Raw genomic sequence first — 22,500 nt, forward strand, 5'->3', positions numbered from 1 at the left:
TGCCTCTTCTCGACTGAAGAGTCTTGACGAAACACTCCCGGGTGGTGGGAGTGAAACAATACTGATGACAGAAGTACTCGCTGCTGCGTCGTCAGTACTGTGTAGCAGGATGCTCTCGTAGTAGTAGTACACAGTTTCTGCAGTTTTAGTGGTACCATGTTGTAGACACACGGATAAGAAGACTACACAAGGCTCATAATACGTCTGTATTATTAAGTGGGATTTTTAATGCGAGACTTTTACTTGTAATTGGAATACTTTTGCATTGTGGTATTGTCACTTTTACAGTGCTTGAATGGACTATTTGGACATTGTAGGGATACGCAGTAAGATAGCTTAGCACAAAGGCCGTTTCTTAATACCGTGTCTGCGGTCTTTCTGCGAGTGGAACGGCAGCTTACTCGATGATGTCATCGCCTCAGCTGTTGTTGCTAATGAGCTTACTCCGGCTCTTCACTATATAACGTATTTTTTCCAATCAAACCAAATATGACAACCCTGCTTTTTTTCCCATTTCATTTCAAATTTGAACTGGAAACAGCGAGCAGCGAGATATATAACAGAATCAGGGCGCTTTAGAGGAGCTGGTGGATTATTTTATTACTTTTTGGACAGAGCCAGACTCGCTCCTTTCTCCTGTTTCCATTCTTTAAAATGACCCCGTGACCTCTCCTGTTTGTCCCTCTCAGGACAAACATTGCATATGTAGCCGCACGACAAAAGACACTCAGACATTGACTGCAGTTGTGTTTTTACTCCCTTCCCTGCTGGCGTTTCATCCCCAATATGAATTTACCCAGAGTATAATCCTTCTCTGTTTTTCCTCATTTGCATATTTCATTAATTGGTTGGTTCATCCTGTGTGTGTTTGCAGCCCCAGCAGGGGTTTCTAGAAATAATAACGTGGATAACATTCAGCTCCCGGAAACACGAAAGCCTCATTAGATACAGAAAAACTCTGCAGGACAAAAAAAAAGAGAAAAGTTTGGTCTGGATGTGACGCTCTGCGAGGAGACGGCGGCTCAGATCAGAAGTCAGACCAGCACCCCTGAGGAGGGAGGGAGGGAGGGAGGGGGGTGATTCAGACGGCACGACATGTTGCTGCTTAATCAGTTTGACAATTAATGATTAGTTGTAAATATTGCAGGTGCCTACTTCAATGTAGTGGCTGAGATTGGATGAGAACCTGAAATAGGGCAAATCATTGGAGCGCAGGGATCCACTGCTGGAGCCGTCATGTATTATGTGTGACAAATTATCCCACACACACACACACACACACACACACACACACACACACACACACACACACACACACACACACACACACACACACACACACACACAGTAATGAGGTAGAGGCCTCTTGTGGTGAAGTGTCTGATGTGCTTTAATGGGACTCTGTGAGGAATGTTGGCTGGTTGACAAATTGGTTGACAAATATTTTTTCTTGATCAGTTTATTAGTCATTTGGTCTTTTGGTTTGATTCCAGCTGGTGACCTTTATTTCATGTCTCATCCCCCTTCCTCTCTTTCCAATTCCTGCCCACCTCTTCTCTGTCAAACTGTCCAATAAAGGCAAAAATACAGAAAAAGAAAGTCAGAAAATATTGCAAATATTCTTAGAACTGAAGGTGAATACTTCAAATCTATCTATCTATCTATCTATCTATCTATCTATCTATCTATCTATCTATCTATCTATCTATCTATCTATCTGTATGTTTCTCTCTCTCTCTCTCTCTCTCTCTCTCTTTATCTTTCTCTCTTTCTCTCTCTCTCTCTCTTTATCTTTCTCTCTCTCTTGCATCTTTAACTCTCTTTTGTTCTGTTCTTGTTTGTATTTGTTCTTTCCTACACATCAAAGACATTCTTTTATTTACAGTTAAATCATATATACTATATCAGGCTATGATGTGTAATTTGTAGTCTGTGTTTTCACGTCTGGCTGACACTTCCCCTTTAAGAGATCCAGGAAGCGCACGAGAGCAAGGGGGCGGTGGCTGAGGGGGTGGGGCTTATTGAGGAAACAGGTGTGTGTGCTGACAGGGATGATGTCATTCTCTTGCTGAGTCACCTGGGAGACGGCGGCAGAGCGTAGTGTGGACAGAGAGGGGGAGAGAGAGAGCGATAACGGAGGAGGAAGAAGAGGCAAAGACCTGCCTTCATCACTCCTGCTTTTCTCCCTGAGGAGGCGACGGTGTGAGGGAGCCGGCTTAACCGAGGAGGAAGAGGAGGAAGAGGAGGCATTTGAATACTGCTATCTGTCAAGGTGAGAGAGCGACGGCGGGAATGAATGAGAGAGCGAGACCGACACGCGCACACATTTACTCTTTTATCTCCTCTGTGGCTGCACCGTCTCACCAAACTCCCTCCTGAAATTAGTTTAACTCCTCGCTCAACTGTTGTACTTGATTTAAGACCTGAACTCTGTAAAGGACCATGCCGGTGTTTTTTTGTTGCATGCTTCAGCTCAGTAACTAGATACTGTGTGTGTGTGTGTGTGCGTGTGCGTGTGTGTGTGTGTACGGTACACTACCTGGCCGTAAGTATATGGACACCCACCCCTGGTCGAGGCCTTTTAGTTCAAATGGAAAGTAATTATCATGTTAATTTCAACAGTAATGAGCTTTTGGGCTCAAATAATTAGGTGATATTAATCTATAAATCGCCTTTTCGTTTGTCGACCTTCGTTTTTTCTCAGACTGAGACGTTCAGATGGAGATCCAGTTCATGTCCGTGTGTTAGGTGTCTTGTCTGTAAGAGCAGTAAACTTGCTGAACATCTGTTGCACAAAGAGTTTCATCCCAAACTGAAGACGCGGTTGTGTTTTTCTTGCGTCTAGCAGCAAGAGGTTTTCTTTCAATTGACTGTGATGTGTGTGGCGGCTCTGGTGAGGAGGAGGTACAGACAGTCAAACAACAAACCGTCGGCCTCAGAGCCCAGCCTGTAATTTCTCCATGCTGCACTTTGGTTTTCGTGGTCAGGTTGGCCTCAATTCGTCGTCACTCCCTGTTTTTAGGGCTGCTGAAACTCCGTGGGTGAACACTCTGCTTGTTTGTGTAGAAACTTGATTATTTATCACAGTTTCCAGCTCTTTACTTGCATTTATGGCTTATTTTTACTTTGGTCTGACCTCCTGACCTTTTTTTAACCTCCGTTATCTGTCAAGTGGCCACCGGGCAGGCAGCACGGGGGAAACTGTCAGCTTGGTACGACCAGAAAAGGAGCGAGCATTATTTTGCAACAGCTTGCGACTGTGTTTGTACGTGCGTGCGTCCACAAACACTTGACCTTGAAGACAACTTTCAGTCTCCTTGGGCAAAAATCTATTGTGGCCTGACCGACAGAGCAAGCAGAGCTGCTGGTCGCGGCAAAATAAATCCACCTTCACTGACGGTTAAGTTCCAACAGAGTTCAAACCTTCAACTTGAGTTCAGGGGACGCATTCAATAAACGACGTCAGGCTCAACGTGACTCTTGAAGTCATGTTTTTGTCATGCAGGCCAAACTTTAAGACCCCCCACCTTATAGAAGAGTAATTCACAAAGTATTTTAGTTCAAAAAGTTTCTCCTCGAAGTTAGAAGAAGTCGGTTTGCTCACCAACAAACAGTTTGCACTGAGCTACTTTGGACTCTGGAGGAATTCACTTCTCAGCCGTCTGACAGAATTATTCATCGAACCATCAGACCCTTAGTTTGTTCAACAATTCATGAAGTCCATATTTAATGTTCCCCAACTGTGATAAACGCATAAATAAGGCCGATTTTCGTAACAATTATCGAGTGAAATCATTGCTATATGGAGAATTATCCCACCAAAATCGGAGGGTTTTATTTTTGTCAGCCGGAAAATAAATCAGACGTTGACGGTATTTCATGCCATGTCGTACACACAGTTTTTTTTTAGCTATAAATATGTCCTGAAACCTTTTTTATTAGTTTAATTTACAAATGATTTGACCTGAAACGACTGAATTCATTTGTCACTTCTCCATTTGTCGCTTGTAAAACAACAAGAGTTGCATAAAAATGCTAAGTCGTCATACTAAAGGTGTCATAGTGTGACAGATGAATAGCAGAGAGAAAACCGGTGACAAATCGTCCGTAAACGCACACACACATAGCCTGGGGCAGTTGTGAATTGTGTGTGTACGTGTGTGTGGTACCATCATATGACTGTGGGAGTAAACAGTATAGATGTCATTCTAGGTAATGGGAGGGTGATGTCATTCAGGAAGTGGACATAGTGAAATAAAAGGACACTCTGTCACTGTAGCATATGCTCGGTGTCACATGACGGTCTATTTGCTGTTCAGCCGCGTCAACCGCAAACATTTGTACTAATGACGCCTTTTTGATTTTGTATAATTCTGCCCTCATTTAAAAAAAGAAAAAAACTTAACCTGAAATATCCCATTTTACGTATTTTTTTTCTTCACGCAAGGAATCTCAATACACTCGACAAAAGCAGAGGAAACAAGCAACATGTAGCTGACAGATGCTTCTCGTGAAATTGATGCTTTCACGTGCAGGTGCGTCTGCTTTTTTAAACGCAAACGTCTCAAAGAAGACTAAACATTGACTTTGTTAAACTCTTCTCCCTCAAGCTCACTTTGTCCTCTGGGTGACGAAGTCGGCACGTCAGAGTCAACACCGGAGAGACAAGTTCAATGTGTTTGTGAGCTTCCTTATTGTTCTGTTCGAGGCGTTGGTTCAGACTAAGATATCTCAACAGCTACGGGATGGATTTTCATAGAATTTGTCTGCATACATTCCTGTTCCCCAGTTGATGAACCCTATGCTGACTTCAGTGATCTGAGTTTTCCTCTTGTTAACCTTTGTGGATAATGGATGGGTTGTAACGGATATTCATGTCGCCCTCAGGATGAACTGTAACAACTTGATCCTCTGGATTTTAATCTTCCACCAACATCAGATCAATATTTAAATTTATTCACTGCTTTAGTTCATGACCAAGTACCTAATGTCATGTGTTAATCAGTGAGGATGTTTGAACTGTACAGAAATTACATTAATTTTGGTGCAACACAATTTAGTACATTTTGCTGATAGTACTTCTGTGCTTTTACTACAATATAATTTTGAAAGCAGGACATTTACATGTATGTTGTATAAGTACATTTAGTTAAGTAAAGGACCTGAGCGCTTGTAGCCTGGCTAACTGTCTCGCTACCTTATGTGACACGACTTGAGGAAAAGCATGAAAAGCATGCATGGTAATATCATCATCATCATCATCATCATCATCATCATCATCATCATCATCAGTATTGTTTATTGTTTGAAACAGTCTTTGAAAATTCAGTGGGAGTAAATTGGTTCAAACGGGACGCCCACCCAGTAAACACACACACACACACACACACACACACACACACACACACACACACACACACACACACACACACACACACACACACACACGTTCATTCTCTGTCAGTAATGAGCAGGAAGCTGCAGCAGGTCACCGTTTCCCTCTCGTCTGTTTTGGCCTTCAGAGTCTTTGTATTCAAATCACAGCAGCTTTTTTGTGTGCGAGCCGAACGAGACAAGTCTTCGCTCTCACTTCACTGAGCTCTTTGTTCCTCGTCATAGAACCACGGAGAGGGACAGTAACCATCAAACACTAGACTGTGAGAAGATGGAAATGACTCATTGTTGTGTTTTGAAAGCACGTCGCGATAGCACAAACTGTTCATCGCAGTCTTTCATACCACCAGGAAAACAATTTCACGCTGTCATCAGGTTTTTATTGGAAACTTCACGGAAAATGAATGAAAACTTGTTGTCAGAGTACCTGAAATAACATTAAAGGTAATACATTACAGTTTTAATTTATGATGATATGATAATAAACAAATTGATTCATGTTTATATGTATCATAACCCTCACAAGGATGACTGAAAATGATTTGATTTGATTGTTGGCATAATATGATGGAGTATTAGGGGAAAAGGGGGATCAAAAATATTTCAGATGATAGAAAAAAGTTGCAATGTTGTGAGAATAAGGTATAATCTCACAAATTTAAAGGGGTGATTTTATAATGGTGATGTTTCAAGAATAAAGTCATAATATGATCAAAGTAAAGTCATATTTCCAAAATTTAAATATACTTCAATAACCTGTCCAACTAAAACATGCACATAATCTAACGTAATAACTTTTATTTTAATAGTGCTTTATTCTAATAGCTATATGTTCTCATAAGAGGAACATGTATCCTGTGACATTATACAAATATAATGTATGTACTGTGGAAAACTTTTTGATGTGCACAGAGTTGTGTGAACTTTTGTCTTTTATGCTGGATTATAGCTTCAGGAGATTTGCTCAAGTACAGTACTAAAGTATATATACCTTTCATTTTCTTCTTAGAAGTAAAAGTGCTTTTCACAAGTAGCTCATGATTAAATAAAACCTGTTCCCCTAATATTGATTCAAAATCTCACATTGCTCTTTTAATTTAAAAGCATGACTTACTTCCTCCATAATAACGTGTACATTTCTTTTTGCTTTACTGCAACGTCTTCCTTGTCTGTGGCAGCTGTTTTCTTGTTCTGGTGACCCACTTATCACTGTTGTCCTTGTGCTGTGACCTCTGACCTTTGCCCTCCTCTGTGCTGCTCAGTCTGATCCCCTCTGGATAGAAACTGTCAACTTAAATGTTCCAACATGAAAACGGAGCTTCTCCAATTTTTTTTTTGTATTAATTATGAAACAATTTTCAAACCGTACGTGACAACCAAAAGATTTCATGAAGCAAAGAGAATAGAAACTCATGACTGCAGACTTAAAGCATGAGTGAACAGGAGGATCAGCCATTTAGTTGAACATGAATTAAAAGAGTTGACACGTTGAACGTTCCCTATGAACCCCTCCAAAATAAAAGACCTTTCTCTCAGGCCTCTGGACTTCCTCCATGTCAGACTCTGATGCCTCATCTTCAGAATCTAAGCTGTATATCGGGACGGCCGGTGGTCTTTCAGCTCCTCAGACAGTTAGGTGGATGCTGGCAGATTAGCTGTACATGTAAATAGAAGAGTGCTGGTTAATCCCAGTGCATGGTGTACACTTTGCCATTTTTATATTACAATTGTGCATATTTGCTCATCTCACCCCATTTTAGTATAATCCTGTCCTAATGTCTGTGTTGTTTTTATGCTTATTGCTCATGAGTTATCCCCAAAAATGTTTTCTCCTAAAACATGACTATTTTGGAGGCGCTCTGCCTCCATTTTTGTTCCCCTGTGCCTTACGTCTGCTACTGTGAAAATGTCTTTTTTTTCTGGCCAATTTGTATGCACCAATTGATGGCGGAAATGTCTTTATGTCTGTGAAGGATAACCTACCATTTGGGTGACATTTCAAAATGTAATGGAATTTTTGATGCAGTAAAAGTCCCCTTTTGCAACTTTAATGTTTTCATTGCTTGACCTTTTCTCTAGCGCCACCATCAGGATAAAGTTTACACAGATGTTTTTCAGGTGTTTCCAAAAAGAGCTCTGTTGACTTTCCCAGATAGCATCTGTTTACACAGATCTGCTCCCATAAACATCCACAGCGATAAACGTCATCGCGTCGTGATTCTGTCACACTGCAGTGGAACTTCTCACCGGGGGGGAGGAAGGGTTGAAAATGAGCCAGACCTCTTTCCTCTGCTGGAAACTCTGAGAGCTGCTGCTGTGCTTTTAATTTGAAAACATTATCAAGTGACATTACAGTCACTTGAGCAATTTGACCGCATCCTGTGCAGGTTTCATTCAGAAGTAAATTAAGTTAGTGAGCCTGAGAGAGAGTGTGGCTCTGTGACAGGTGGGATTTAAAATCCAAATACGCTGTAATACTCGTGCAAGTACAAGTATTTGTTCCATACATTCACTGCGTGTACTCCATACGGGCAGATCCTTTCGAAACAAACGTCCATCTGACAATCACGAGACTTTCCGTCTGCTCCCTCTCTCCGAACGGTTGACTTCCTTTTAGTTTATTTCATTGGTGGAAAACATATTTAGATATTTTACTAAGGCAAAGGTACTTTTACCACATGAAAATACTCCTCGACAAGAAGTCCTGCAACACAAAATGTACCCAAGTAAAAGTAAGAACGTATTATCATCAGATTGTATTTACGGAGGCCCAGAAAAAATAAAAGTACTCCTTTTACAGAATGGCTCATTTCAGAATACTTCTATCTATCTATCTATCTATCTATCTATCTATCTATCTATCTATCTATCTATCTATCTATCTATCTATCTATCTATCTATCTATCTATCTATCTATCTATCTATCTAATCCATATTATCTTCTCCGTATTCTATAATGATGGCTCATTTTGTATGAGTTGATTTGTATTTTGGTCAATTAATCTGAATTTGCAAAGTGACTGAAGGTGTAGTGTAACTTCTCTCTGAGAGGGGTAGAAGTATAAAGTAGCATAAAAAGGAAATGTAAAACCGAATGAATGTAAAGGATACTAAGTTAAGGCCTCTTTAGCCCCGTTCAGCCCACTTCAGCCCTGTTTAATAGAAACCAGGTTGAGCAGTTTCCACCAGAGGAATGTTTGAGGGCTGTGGTTCAGATCTGATCTCCACCCAAACACTCGGCTCCACATGAGACAAACTGCTTCTTCATGTTTTATTTCATTAAACATCATGCATTTATTTTTAACCACATTTTGACTGCCTGCCATCTCTCACACATATTTCATCCTCTTGTTTATACAAGTCGGCCTTCTTATGAAGCTCTGTTGCACTCCAGAGGATATTGTGTTTGTATAAGTAGTATTAGATGGGGCAGCATGCAGTTTGTAGTTATAGTAAGACGCTATGATATTATGGATATATTATCAATACTAAGTGTTTAGTATGAGAAAAAGAATCAAAGACGTACAGACAGGAGCTCTAATTAAAGTGTCATTTACTATTACGTCCACAGACTGTTTTCTACAATTATGTTTTGGATGAAACAAACTAAATGATAATTAGAACATCATATTTACACCCGGAGATGCGATGGAGTAGAAACAATTGACTTTTACCAACCAGAATAATTCTGAAAAAGTCTTGCTATATAGTTTTTCAAGATAAAGATGTCGTCCATTCCAACATGTGACTCCACCTGAGAACTGTGTAGAGATCAAATGTATTAGAAACAATATGTTAATCAGTGAGCCTTGGAGATGTTAGTTAGTATCTTCAAATGTAGGATAGAGCTAGACTAGCTGTTTCCCCCTGCTTTCATTCTTTGTGCTAAGCTAAGCTAACAACATCAATGGTCCCCAAACATTAACATAAGTAGTCAATGGTCGCTCCTTCTCTCTCTAAATCCAACAATGTTTTTTTTGTGGCTAAACCAAACCATAACCACCATGGGGGTATAAAACAGATTTACTCTGAAACAGAGATTCAGCATTTATATTTATAACCGTTACGGCGAACCTGTGTACATTTCTGGCATGTGTCTGGCCTACTTTGTGTCGTAACTGCTGCACAACAATTTCCCCCGTGATAAATAAAGTGTAATTTTAATGTTTCCGAACAGTTTTAAAAGCACAGTAATCCTGTTGATAGGGGCGTCAGATCAGAAAATATTTCCATATGTCATTTCAGAGGACACGGAAGTGTTTATTTGTTTAATTGGGAAGACTTGTTGTGTCCTCATCTCATTGGAAATACCTCCCAAAATATCTTATCGTTTGATGTTGTTGGACTGCAGTGGTTTGTAAAACCTACAAAACAACATCAATCAATTTATTCACGTGGTGGTGCTATTAGTTTTTGAAGTCACGGTTTCATTTGCATATTCATGAATGAATATTGGTCATACAGTTTGTAGAGTTACTTCTGGTGGAAGTATTCGTAGTAATACTATGACGTTGACACCTTTTTGAATAGTGTTTGCACTAGTTGTTAAAGTATTAATATGCTGGAATTAAATATTTATCTGAATGCTCACCTGCTAATGAATAATGAAACGCAATATAATGATATAGTGTGTGTATCAGTCATTGTTTTTTTAATAACAACCTTTTTATGAACATTATGAGACGCCTATGCAGTGTGTGTTTTGGCAGACTGCGGCGGGCTGCCACGTATTGATCCTGACTTGTCCTCCTGTGTTTCTGATGTGATCAATACCATGATCAATAGTCACACCCATGCACGTACACTGCTGTTCAAGCACAACTTCATCTCTGTTTAACTCTTTTAAAGAGTTAAAGATTTTATTGTTTACACCAAACTTCAGTGATTATCCATTACTCTTCAGATTATTCAAAGTTTTTATATCTGAACACATGAACTAAAGGCCTCTTAAATTGCTGCGTTTGCTGCCCCAATTTTATCTGAAACAAAGTTTAAAGATATATTTAGATAAATAAACACGAGTGTAAGGAACAATCTGACATTTTTGAAATCTTGTTCTAGGGAAATAGGTTTTTACTTTGTACAATTTCAGTTGCCTTGTACATTTTCATGTATGTTTTGAGTGCCAAAATCGGTATAAGTACAGTTATTAAGCAAGAACAATGGTATTTATGACATCTTTCAAAATCTAAAAAAAAAAATCACTAATGTTGAAGTTTTGAGTATTGGTTGGACAAAACAAACATTGTGACGGTGTCACTTATCACTCTTGGTGATGGCATTTCTCACCGTTTCCACAATTTGTACAAACCAGAAAATCAATTAATTAATGGAGAAAATAATCATCAGATTAATCCATACTAAAAGCCATCATTATTTTAAAAAGGAGCTCGAGTTCAACCTCGAAACAACTAAAATCCTGCTTTTGCAATAATGCATGCGTCATAATAAATCAACGATATATATATAACAGTATCACAAGGGACATTTTATACTATTAATACTTTAACTTTAATACTATACTACTGATGCGCACACTCGAGCTTCACGCGTTGACACGGACGCTCGCGCTCATGCACGCGCACTGTGCTGCAGGTAGTAACCCCTCCCCCTCCGAGCCGCCGCCGCCGCCGCTTTAAACACAATAAACCACCGCTTCTCCGGGAGCTTTTGGACCAAACTGTCCTCAGGTCAGCTGGGTATTCCTGCCTCTCCTCCTGGCTCGCGTGTCACAGGTGAGCCGCTCTCAAACGTCCATGTTGTGGCGTTTTATTCCGTCTGCGTGTGTCTGCGGATTTGAACGCAGCGGCCGTTACTCTCATTCAAGCCCCGGCGTTAAGCTCGCGCTACGCCGTCGGTAACGTGACCGGTTGGTTACAAACGCGGCTCGGTGCTGAACGACACGCTTAACGTGCCGTAAAATGTCCACACGTAGTCGGTGTTCGGTGCTTTTTAGCCCCGGACTGCGAGATGAACTAATGGGTTTAAAAAGCAGCGGGGATGCCGCTCTGCCCTCATTGTTCTCCGTGAAGTTTTGCTGGAAGTGATGTAATGTGGAGCCCCGGTGCCTCTCTGTGTGTGTGTGAGTGCGGGGCGCGCTGCGCCGGACTCCGTTTAAAAAACACACCATTTAAAAACGCCGCATCGCTTTTCATCAACTGTTCACATGACAGACGGATAATTTCGTCCTGTGTGCTTGTGGTTTTGTTGTAACAAAAACTCAGCTCCTGGTGTTCTTGTAAACTGTTTTGGAATAATTGATTTCACTTCCACAAATAGCAGTTGATGTAGTTTTAATAGTGACTCATTTTCGTCGTGTATAAGTGCTCTAAATTTGATTAGATTCCTCCCGATTTAAAGTTTTGTCCACGAAGGTCTCTAAAAACTAACTGTTTAATGTTCTTCGGCTCGGTAGTAGCTACATATTCAAGCAATCTTAAAAGTGTTCAATTTTTGAAAGGAGTTTGGTGAGAAAGTTTAACGGGGCAGGATGCTTTGGAATCCGCTTTTGTCATCATTCCTGTCTGAAGACTCCGACTCGGTTACTAATAATTGTTAGTTCTAGTGTTTTGAGATGAATCATGGACTGTAAAACAACCTGTAGGTCTGAATGATGGAGCAGTAATACTACTCTGAATGAATCACTTCTCGGGGTTATTTGAGTGTAAGATGAGTGTTTTTCAGTGGTGTTGTGGTTTGTCTCTGTGAGTGAAGCCTCTGAGTTTTAAATTAAATGCACATTATTCATCAGTGTTCATGGGAAAATAATGTGTTGAAAGAACAGGAGGAGGAGCTCCTCCCAGTCTGGATGATTTACTGGTTATTCACTCAACTGCTGGAAGCTGCTGCTGCTGCTCAGAGGAATGTGGGGAGTGAAAATTAGAACAATACATTCACCACAGGGGATGTGATGGAGGGGAAACAACAGAGAGTATCTTTGCTTTTAGAAAACTGGAGAGAAAAAAGTTCTTCAGAATCCCTTTAAAAAAAGAAGAAGAAATCAGAGCAGCTCCATCCCTCTGTTTGAAACCTGTGGGTTGGCTACTTTGTGAAGATTCACCCCATTTACACCTCATTTATGTACAGTATGAAATGTGTATTTGGATATCAGTGATGGAAGAAATCCTCAGAGCCTTTTTACTTAAGTAAAAGTATTCCATAATCTAAAAAATACTTCCTTATAATAAAAAAATGTTGTAGTGTTATCATAGGATATTAAATTATACATTTTATTTCACGAAGAAATACACAAAGTCAGTTTAAAGTTGCAGTTTGTCAATGTATATCCAATTTGTTAGTCTAATGGGTAGTACTACATTATATCACATAGCATAAGTATGTTGTATGCAAAGTAACTTAAGTTGTAGGATAAATTTAGTACAGTAAAAAGTATAATTTTGAGTTGAGATGAGGTGCCGTGGCGGTACAACGTGGCATTAAATGAAAGTGCAAGTACCTCAAAACTGTTACTTTAGTACAAGTATGTTATTTTAATGATAGCATAGGGATCATAGGTCTTTCTAATGTACATCTGGTACGAAAATACGTCATTGTTATGTTAATTGACCCTTCATATACGCCGTAAAGCAGGGACCCCCAATCACCTTACCCGCTCACCAAGTGCAAAGTTATCATGGTGGGATTAGCAAGCCAACGTTAGCTTTCAAGCCTGAATCCAAGTTCATCCCGTTGGTGGAAAAAGACCAGACTGTTTCTTGTCTTAAACCAGCCGCAGTCCCCCGTTCACCACGGCTGAAGTGTCCTTGACTGAGTCAAGATTTCGGCTTGTCTGAGAGTCTCGGAGGGACACGACAAGAAGCTAATTCCTCCTTTCACTGGGTGGAATTAAGTGATTGAAGTGCTCCACATTCCCAAATTCTCTTGAGTTATTTTGGTGCGGTTGCAGCTCTGAAGGACGGCTGTATATTCATGAGCTCTCCTTTTTAGTCATTAGGCCCCAAATCTTCCTCCTCGACTGACTGCCAACGAGGTCAGCAGCAAAAAGAGTTTCAGTTCCTGCGCCCAAAAAGCTTCTTAGAAAATATTTTACTCCCTCGATTCTCCCAAGAGTTCCATAAAAAAATATTTGATTTAGCTTGTATAGAGTTCGCAGCAAACAAAAAGTCCAAAAGCTTTTATCTTCAAATGCATGTCTATGTCATGGCAGCGAGGAAGATAAGGTTAAATGACCTAATTTCTTTAAAAACAGTTGTTTCCTCTTCCTCCTTCATCGGCCTCCTTCTGGGATTATCCACCATCACCTCACGCTATTGAGTGTTTTCTCCCTCCGTCTCCATCAAACACATTTCATTTTTAGAAATATTGATATTGTTTGTGTTTGCAGGAGTGTGCTGAATGTCCTGCAGAATACCTAAAATCCTCTATCATACCAATCGAGCACCTGAAATCAATACAAAAGGAATAGTATCAAGTATTTCACTTGTATGTTTTCCAAAAAGCCAAGCCTTTCATTGTTTTATGAGACTGTAAAAATATTTCTTGCATTTTGGCCTGTGTTCTTCCTGCATGTCGAGTCACTGCAGCTCTGAGGCCTCTACTGGCTTCACTGTGTTTTGTAAATTTCACTGAGGATGAACAGTGACTCTGAACAGCAGCTTGGTGAAAATGAGCCTGGAAACGATTGAAATCTGGCATCGGCAAACTCACCTGACAGGACAGTCTGATATCGGATCAATACTCTGTCTGTCTGTCTGTCCGTCTGCTGCCAGGCCCTTTATCTCTGCCTCACCATGTTTCCATCCTTGCTGGCTTCATCCCAGTGTTCCCAGTAGCGTCAGGTCTCCTGGTAGCTCTCCTGTCAGCCCTGCAGAGCGGCTGCATGGAGCTGGAACCGAGCCAGTCTGGCGAATTAGAGGTGATTATAGCTGTGTGTGTGTGTGTGTGTGTGTGTGTGTGTGTGTGTTTCTGTGTGTGGCTGTAAAGCCTCTGCGACAGACTGGCATTTAGTTATATAACCAATTTTACACCAAAGCGGTCTCAGTGCTCACCAGGAGAGGAAGCGGCCTCTTATCAGCGGAAATAATCCCAACCCTCTGATTGGTCAGTCTGCCGTCCAGGTACGCCGACAGTCACCTCGATCCATTCTTTGTTCTCCTCCCAATTATGTTCTGACCAGTATTACAAAGTGGAGGACAAAGTGACCAAGTTATCTGTCAATAAAAGCTTTTGTTAAATATGTATCGTCATCAGTGACATCATCATTTATATTCCCAAGGTAGACAATGAATAAAGTTCATAACATTCCCCAAAAAGTGTGTGTGATTTAGCTTCTCAATTCCCACATATCCGCCATAAAGATTGTTGTGAACCAATTTGTTTGTGTCGTTTATTTTTAGCTGTTCATTTAGCCTCAGTGTACATCGTAGAGGGGCTTTACGGTCTGCCAGATTTGAGGAGCCGAGCACTGAGATTGCCTGGAATATGTCTGCATCGTTGTGTTTGTGGAGTATTGTATTCCCTTAAATTTAATTCTTCAACTACAAATATCCCCTCCCAAAAGTCCTATTTTTTTTAAATTCATATCAATTTCAAATCCTGGGAACTCATATTTCCACTTTTCAGTTATTTGACACATTGCTGTCATCTCTCAATGTCTTTTGTAATCTTTTTTTTTTTTATTCCAAATCTTTCCATTTAACTCTATTGCATTGGAGACAGACATCTCCTAACATGGACAAATAAAACCTGAACTACCTGCGCTGACAGATAAGTCCAATTAGGTTGAAATTACCCTTCTTATTTTCTAAAAATAAGCTTCGTTTCTCATTTCCTGAAAAGTTCTAAATACAGATTTCAGTTTTATCAGCCGGGAGCAGAGATATCAGCCCGAGTCCAGTCATGTGTGGGTGCTCGTCTCAGTTATTTAGTGTGAATGTCACCAGGGTTTTATTAAGGTCTATTTCTCTAATCCTACGGGCTCCATAAGCCCCTAACTGCCTCTCACTTAGTCTTAATTTTACACTTCTTCCTTTTTTAATTAACATTTAACCGGTGTTGATTCGACCTTGGGACCTTAATGTGTTTCTATAAGATATAAAAAGCTGCAATCATTCAGGAAAAATACGTTTTTCCACCTCATTGCTGTAACGTAATGGCGGCTGGAAACTGCTTCTCCATGGTTCATAAATGTCGTTGAGACCTTTTTGTCTCCATTTAGTTCCTCAAACTCAGACAAAAACAAACTCTTTTTTTAACTTTTAAGTTAAAGAATAGATGAATAAATAGCTTGATTGTTACTCTACACAAGAATGTGTGAAGATGATACTTTCACCAACAGTGAATCATCATTCTTGTCTTTTTCACAAATAATTTATCGATAATAAATTCTTATTTGCGCCTGCTGGAGCCAGTACATTCTACTTGGAAAATAATTTGAAAGATCAATCAAATATAAACATCATCATAGACTCTATTTCGTTTATTGACTGATTGTGTTTGCGTCACGGTTGGTTAGTTTATTAATCGAGGAAAAATGTATAATTTCTTCCTCTCAATAAATGAATTCATCAATTGAGCACATGATCTCTGGTTTCAGTCACTGTCATGTGCTTCATAAGCTTGGTCTTGTTCTCAGATGGTAGCCCACTTCCTGTTGGGGGCTTTTTGATCGGTTGTTGTTTTGTTGTCATCTCACAGAGGATAAATAAACAAAAATCAAGCTATACACATACTATTTTGAAACTGGTACAATTAACTGATTAATTAAATGCATGTTGTTAATGGAGGAGGGGGAGACAAATATACAGATAGACTTACACACACACACACACACACACACACACACACACACACACACACACACACACACACACACACACACAGAGACAGTCTAATCCTGTGCAGGCAGACAGAGTCTGATCAGGCTAATCCACCCTCACCTCCCTCTGCTCTGACCGGCAGTTTACCTCTCTCACACACTGACTACAACACACACACACACACACACACACACACACACACACACACACACACACACACACAAATGCATATACTTACTTTCAGGCGTCTCATCTGTGTTGATACTTATTATTCACTGCAGAGCTAAAATTAGGTGAAATCCCAGTGTTTGACTTAAACGGTCTCTTTAAGACGTTCACAAAATGTTTAGTCTTTCGTCTTGAGGTCGGCAGAGCATCTTGTGAGTTTTGCCTGTTTTTTTGCTGCCAAAAAAGTTTGAGATTCACTGTAGCGTTGTCTCAAATCTTTTGAAATGTGTGTTTATATATGTATTTCATGAGCACACTGAGTTATTCTGATGAACATGACAATAGGTTGTTTTATAATTCAGGACTTCAGCACAAATGTTGCTGCTCTGCTGTCAGTGGGCTTTTAAGGCCCGGATGCTCTGAGCCATGAAGATAAACTGTGTGTGTGTCGGTGTGTGTGTGTGTGTGTGTGTGTCGTCCTGTCAGCTTATCCCTCATGTTGTAAACAAATGCTCCTGTAAGTGACACATCCGTGATCTCACACACACATGTTCAGAAGAACAGTAGCTGAAGTGTCTTTGATACTGCATGTGCTACCTATAAAGTTGTGCTTTCTTTTTGTATGTTTCTTTTTTTCTTCCATTTGCACTCTACCATTGTTTTATTGCAACTGCTGAAAAACAATTTCCCTCGGGATAGAGACGTTTTTTTATCTCGTCTTATCTCATCTTGTCAAAAAGACTATACCTCTACAGCTTTGACTGATTTTACTGTATGTATTTGCATTGTCTGTCTGTGTTTTTACATTCATTCAATGTGGGGTTTTTATTACTTTGCAAAAAAAGAAAAGCTTGAGGTCTTTGGCAGCACAAGTCGACAGTCAATACAATAAACCACTGAGATGCAAGGCATAGACAGAATGAGATGAGAGGGACAATAAAAAGGCTGTAAATGCCTCTGTCTGTGTTTGTGACTGCAGTGTAAAGAAGAGGAAGGGGAAGAGGAGGAGGATGGTTTCTTCTGTCTTTAGAAGTCGTGCATTGTCTCCGTATAATGTCTTGAAAGGGATTTAAAGGCCTTAAATCCAGTTGGGTCCGTTTTTTTTGGGTTAATGTCTCCATTGCTGAATACTGTGTTCACATTCTTCTTCACTTTTAAAGTTTTCCAATATTCATCAGCATGCAGCTTACTCATCAGCTTTATTTTTAATGTAATGTCTAATATTATCCCCAGGTAGAGATGCAGAGCCCTTACATAACGGTCAAATAAAATACCTCTGCTTCTGTTGGCTTGTCTGTCGGGATCAGTCGTCTTTGACGCAAGTTATGCAGGCCTTAAAGTCTTTAAGACGTTCTTAGATCTTTTTATGGTTGCTGTAGACATCCGTTACAACTTTTTAATTGAGTCATTGATTAATAAAGTAACTATCTATCTTGTGGCTGTTGGCTAGTAAACTCAGCTAATCATTCATAATGGGTACATGTCCACATTATTAAACACTTAAAAGATCACATTGAATATTTGGAGTCTTTTGCGAGAGTTTTGTGTCTTTTAACGAAGCCGTTTAACTTGCAAACAATACATATTGACTAGTTTTTTCACAAGGAATTATTGTTGGAAACAATTAGGAAGCGCTGGCAAAAATGTGATAGACGTACTGATGGATAACAGTTAATGTTCTGTCCTTGTTTGATGGGAAGAGGGCATCAAATTGTTCTGGATGCGGTATTTTAGAGGTCTTCAATAAATATTCGGTAAATACTGCATACACTGTCGGGATTAAACTGCATCAGCACTCGAGTAAAAACAATCCCTGAGCTGTGATGACGGTCTCGCAGAGTCTGAATGTCGTGTGCCTGAACCCAAGAAAATGGAAAATATCTCAAACTCTTCTTCTTTCCTTCGCAGATCCGTTCTGAGCCTCCGACCCCTCCCCCCGCCGCGGTCGGTGCTGGTTGGTGTGATGATGATGAGGATGAGGCGACGTCACAGCTCAGCTGCACGTATTGCCGTGTGAAAGGAGGTCAAAGGTCGTCGCGACTGCAACACATGGACACGGAGAGGAATGAGTCCTGACGCCGGAAGTTTTTGAGTGAACAGAAGAAGACCATTTGAAGGTCACACAGAGGGCACAGCAGTATTTATAAAACCTTTTGGAATTCACGGGATACAGAACTCTTGGATATCCTCGGAACTTTTTCAGCCTTTTAGTGCAGTTTTTGGAATTAAAAAAAAGGCAGACGATAGAGATTAGTTCAAGTTAAAGAACATCACACCGTTCAACTAAATATTCTACTGAGGACTTAATTTGCATTCTCTTTTTTTGTTGAGCAAAACAACTTTTTTTTTCTCAAACTTTCTCGCAGTTTATTTTTGTTTCCTCCTCTTCTTCGCTCTTGTCCATTCGGTTGTTGGGAGTCTTCATCATATTCAGAGCTTCATCTTCTCCTCCGCCGGAGGACATGGCTCTGTCTCCTTCGACACGAGAACGGAAGACAGGAAGCTGACTCCTGCTAGGAGCGAGGCCGCGAGACGAGGACGAGGACGGCGAGAGAAAAGAGGAGCGAGCAGGGAAAATGTCGTGGAAGAGGAACTACTTTGCGTCAGGTGGCGGCGGGGGAGTTGCGAGCGGCGCTGGCGGCGGCAACGGTGGTGTCGGGATGCAGGGGATGTTGACGCCTCGCACCATGACGTCCATCGCTCCCAGCAAAGGGCTGAGCAACGAGCCGGGACAGAACAGCTGCTTCCTGAACAGCGCCCTGCAGGTACACCCACGCTTTCTGTCATGTCGTTCTCTCTTGACTTCCCTCTTTCACGCACATGCGTTTGTTCAAATGCACCTTTCTCTGTGACCCCTGTTGTGAAACAGGATGTCCAGTGTCCCTGTTGTAGAACACACATACTGACTTTCCCTCTCAGGACCGGTGGAAAAACAGTGTTTGAAGACATGCAATATCATTTGATTGAATCAATCAATTATGTTTTCATTCATTGATTAATCATTGATTAATCTGCCAATATCTTCCAGATTCATTGACAAATCTTTTGTTCTGTAACACCGTTTTCTTTGAGTCCTGGGTGATGTCTTTAGGCGTCTATTTCTGTCTAAAACTCAAACTTGTTCACTTTAGAGCTGAAACGATCAACATGAAATTAATCTGCAACTATTTCAATACTCACTTAAATAAATAATTGATCAAGTAAAAGTGCTTTTTGTTATTGAACTGTTGATCAAACGACGAGAGAGTTGTGTATTGCACAAGGACGCAATAAACGTGTGCTTTTCAGTTTCCTGGCCTATTGTGACATCTTTCCTTTTGGGAAAGTATGTGTTCAGTGTATGAAATGTCTCTTGAAACATGAAAATAGCCCACGTTTACAGTGGGCAAAATACTCCATCTGTCTTCGACACTTGAACAACAAGCAAACGTGTTGTTGTGCGTTTGTTTCACAGAGCTAACACAGCATAGACTCTTGATGACTTTGACGATGACTGCAGTATTGGTCCTAACAAAATGTGGACGTGCATCAGCATTACTCTGCAGTACTTTGACTGAATGCATCCAATGTCGATGCTGAAGAAGCCTCAGGTCCACCGCAGTGCCTTTTGAGCGAGTTAACGCTGTGGTTGGTAAACAGCAGTCAGACAGATGACTCCCCAATCCACCTAACAACCAGTTTGATAATCTCCTCCATACTTATGTGAGCCCGTAATGAGCCTCCTCCAGGAGCCTGTAACACCTCCCAGACTGCACATTACAGTTATTTATGACTCAGCCTTTTAAATAGGAGGTCTAGGAGGAGGTGTGTTGGATGCCTCGACACTAAGAGCCGAGACGGTGTGAGAGCAGTAATTATTGGTGTTTGAACAGAGGCTGACTCATTAACCCTGCAGGGTGGTGCTGCTGCTGAAATGACAGACTCTGCTGAAGAGGAAACACTCATTACATCGTTTAACGGAGGCTTTGTGTGAGCGCAGCAGCAATATTGCACACGACCAGAGGTCAGAGGTTTTTTTTTTACTGATGCCAGCATCAGTAAAAAAACTGTTAATCTGTAAAAAGTTGTAATTCTTAAATGGGATCTGAATTTCCAAATGGGTGATATTTTCAGGTGTCGGGGATTACTGCTGCACATGTTTTGAAAGTAGTTAAAGTCTTGTGAAGTCTGACAAATGTCCTTAAGTGACATCACTTGAGTCAGCGTTGGTTGTGTCTGAGGCCACAGGTTTGAAAAAGGAAAGACATCTTGCAGTGAGAAGACGTGAGCTCATCAGACCTCTGCGGCTCCCTGTTCCCGCATTATAACACATTCGGATGTCCAATTATACCAACGGGTGAGTTGCATTGTGGGTTATGTAGGCGCCAGGTTTTGACGAGGAGGAAGAATGTGCGGAATAAAAAGGACAACATCTCTGGTGCTGCTGCAATCTTTTATCCGCATATTAAAGAGCATACGTTGTTTCCTGTGACTGCTTCACAATAAAAGCCCCCCCTGTGTTTCAGTTAAAGTGAACTTGAAGCAGCAGCACCTGCAGGAAGTGTTGTGTTAGCATTAGCAGAAACGTAATCCGACTCTGATTCGGCTGCAGGAGGGTGATTGAAATCGGGCGAGCTGATTTCAATCAGATCAAATTACCAACACTTCCGCTGGAGTTCATGCTGCATTGTTTTCTGTCAATCCGTCATCTACTCCAACTATTAGAGAGGTAATTATAGTGCATTGATTGGCTTTTGCTCTAAAATAGAAAGTCGGACCATACAACAGCGCACTAATATTTCAGCTCCACAGATGCCTGACAAACCTCTCATGATCAGATTAATGCATGACAATAAATCACACTTCAGCGCTAAAATATCTTTATACTTGTTTTAGGTAAATGTCACAAATTGTACATTTAGTGAAGAAGTAACAGTAGACCTTGGAATGCAGCAATCACTCAGTGATGGACAGTTTCATTATTACCTAAAAAAATTATAATTCATTAATTAAAAAAAACAACTAACTATGCAAAAAACAATTTTAAATGAAAAAAAGAGGTCACTTTTTAGGACTGTGAGGGTGTGAGTTCCTAAACTTTTAGCTGTTCTGCGTTGGCGACATCACAACAAGCGGACGAGGTACTCGTCGACCACACTTTGGTGAGAGCAAATGAAACGGCGGAGCTGTAAACGGAGACTCCTTCCATTTCAGTTAGAGTTCCTTGGGATTCACAATATGAAAACACAGTCAGTGTGCCTCCAGAAAATCTGAGAAGTAGCTTTCAGCCTGAGGAGGAATCAGCCCGCTGCCCCGCGGGATCCTCCAGTCTACCGTGAACTATCGCACTTCCTCGTGACTCCTCTGCACTCTCCACCTTCGCCCCCTCCAGCTCCTCCAGCAGCCCCTCTGCTCTCCGTCCGTCTGTTCTCTTTGACTTGTCACCGTTGCCTAACGTCAGAACAAAGTGATCAAAAGGCTCGTGAGGCTGCGAGCAGCTCAGCTGAGGGGAAGTGGAGGCGGCGTGGCGGACCGAGGGTGGGGGGTGGAGGGTGGGGGGGAGAGGCTTAGCAGCTCCGACATGTGACGAAGACAAAGTGAAGAGGAAGAATATCATGGTAACAAGCTGCTGAGGGTTTTTAGTTCAGCTGTTCACACATCTTCATCTCCTCATCCTCCCTGCTGCTCAGGGCATCCAGCGTTCTCATTTTGTCCTTTTTTATTTAATCAGGCAGTAATTCAATTAATACCGCGTTAATTTAATAGAGACGGGACGCCGGTTGGTGTGTTTGCAGGTTCTACACGCATTACGTGTGAAAACTTTGAATATCCATCTGATCTATCCAAACCACTTTATAGATTGATTTACTTCCTTTTACGGCAGCGGTTGTTTTGAGGTCATTAGTATGAAAACCCACTTTTAATATAATAATAATCCTATTGATATCCCTGTTGTAATGAACTGCAATGATGTTTTTCTTCTTTCCTCCCATAATAATTATTTTAATCAAGTCGATTGCCACACAAAAAACAAACCCTTAATGCACAATATTGTAAAGAGAACTTCCTCCAACCTAAAAGCATGAAAGCCCTTTTAAAGGCCATCTGACTGTACCCAGCAGTGTAGGAATATAATCCGTCTCGGTCGAGGTTGAGAAACTTTTGAGTGTGTTTTTAAGA

At 40.9% G+C, this 22,500-nt stretch overlaps 1 protein-coding gene across 6 annotated transcripts in view; it reads left to right on the top strand.

The window, feature by feature from the left end:
* Window positions 1-22,500, top strand: part of usp54a (ubiquitin specific peptidase 54a) — a 49,238-nt gene that overhangs the window by 2,331 nt on the left and 24,407 nt on the right. For 3 of the 6 annotated variants that reach the window (XM_068567492.1, XM_068567496.1, XM_068567497.1), the window contains exons 1-2: window positions 2,050-2,272; window positions 18,250-19,106. In XM_068567492.1, the coding sequence (XP_068423593.1) occupies window positions 18,918-19,106 (189 nt within the window). In that variant the 5' untranslated portion in view covers window positions 2,050-2,272; window positions 18,250-18,917. Of the gene's footprint in view, window positions 1-2,049; window positions 2,273-10,990; window positions 11,131-14,157; window positions 14,271-18,249; window positions 19,107-22,500 lie in introns of those variants that run through there. The other 3 variants (XM_068567493.1, XM_068567495.1, XM_068567494.1) reach the window with 3 other exon arrangements.

The sequence above is a fragment of the Clinocottus analis genome, unplaced genomic scaffold, assembly GCF_023055335.1.
Source record: "Clinocottus analis isolate CAN_PGR_092001 unplaced genomic scaffold, fCliAna1.0.p SCAF_8, whole genome shotgun sequence".
NCBI classification, from domain to species: Eukaryota; Metazoa; Chordata; class Actinopteri; order Perciformes; family Cottidae; genus Clinocottus; species Clinocottus analis.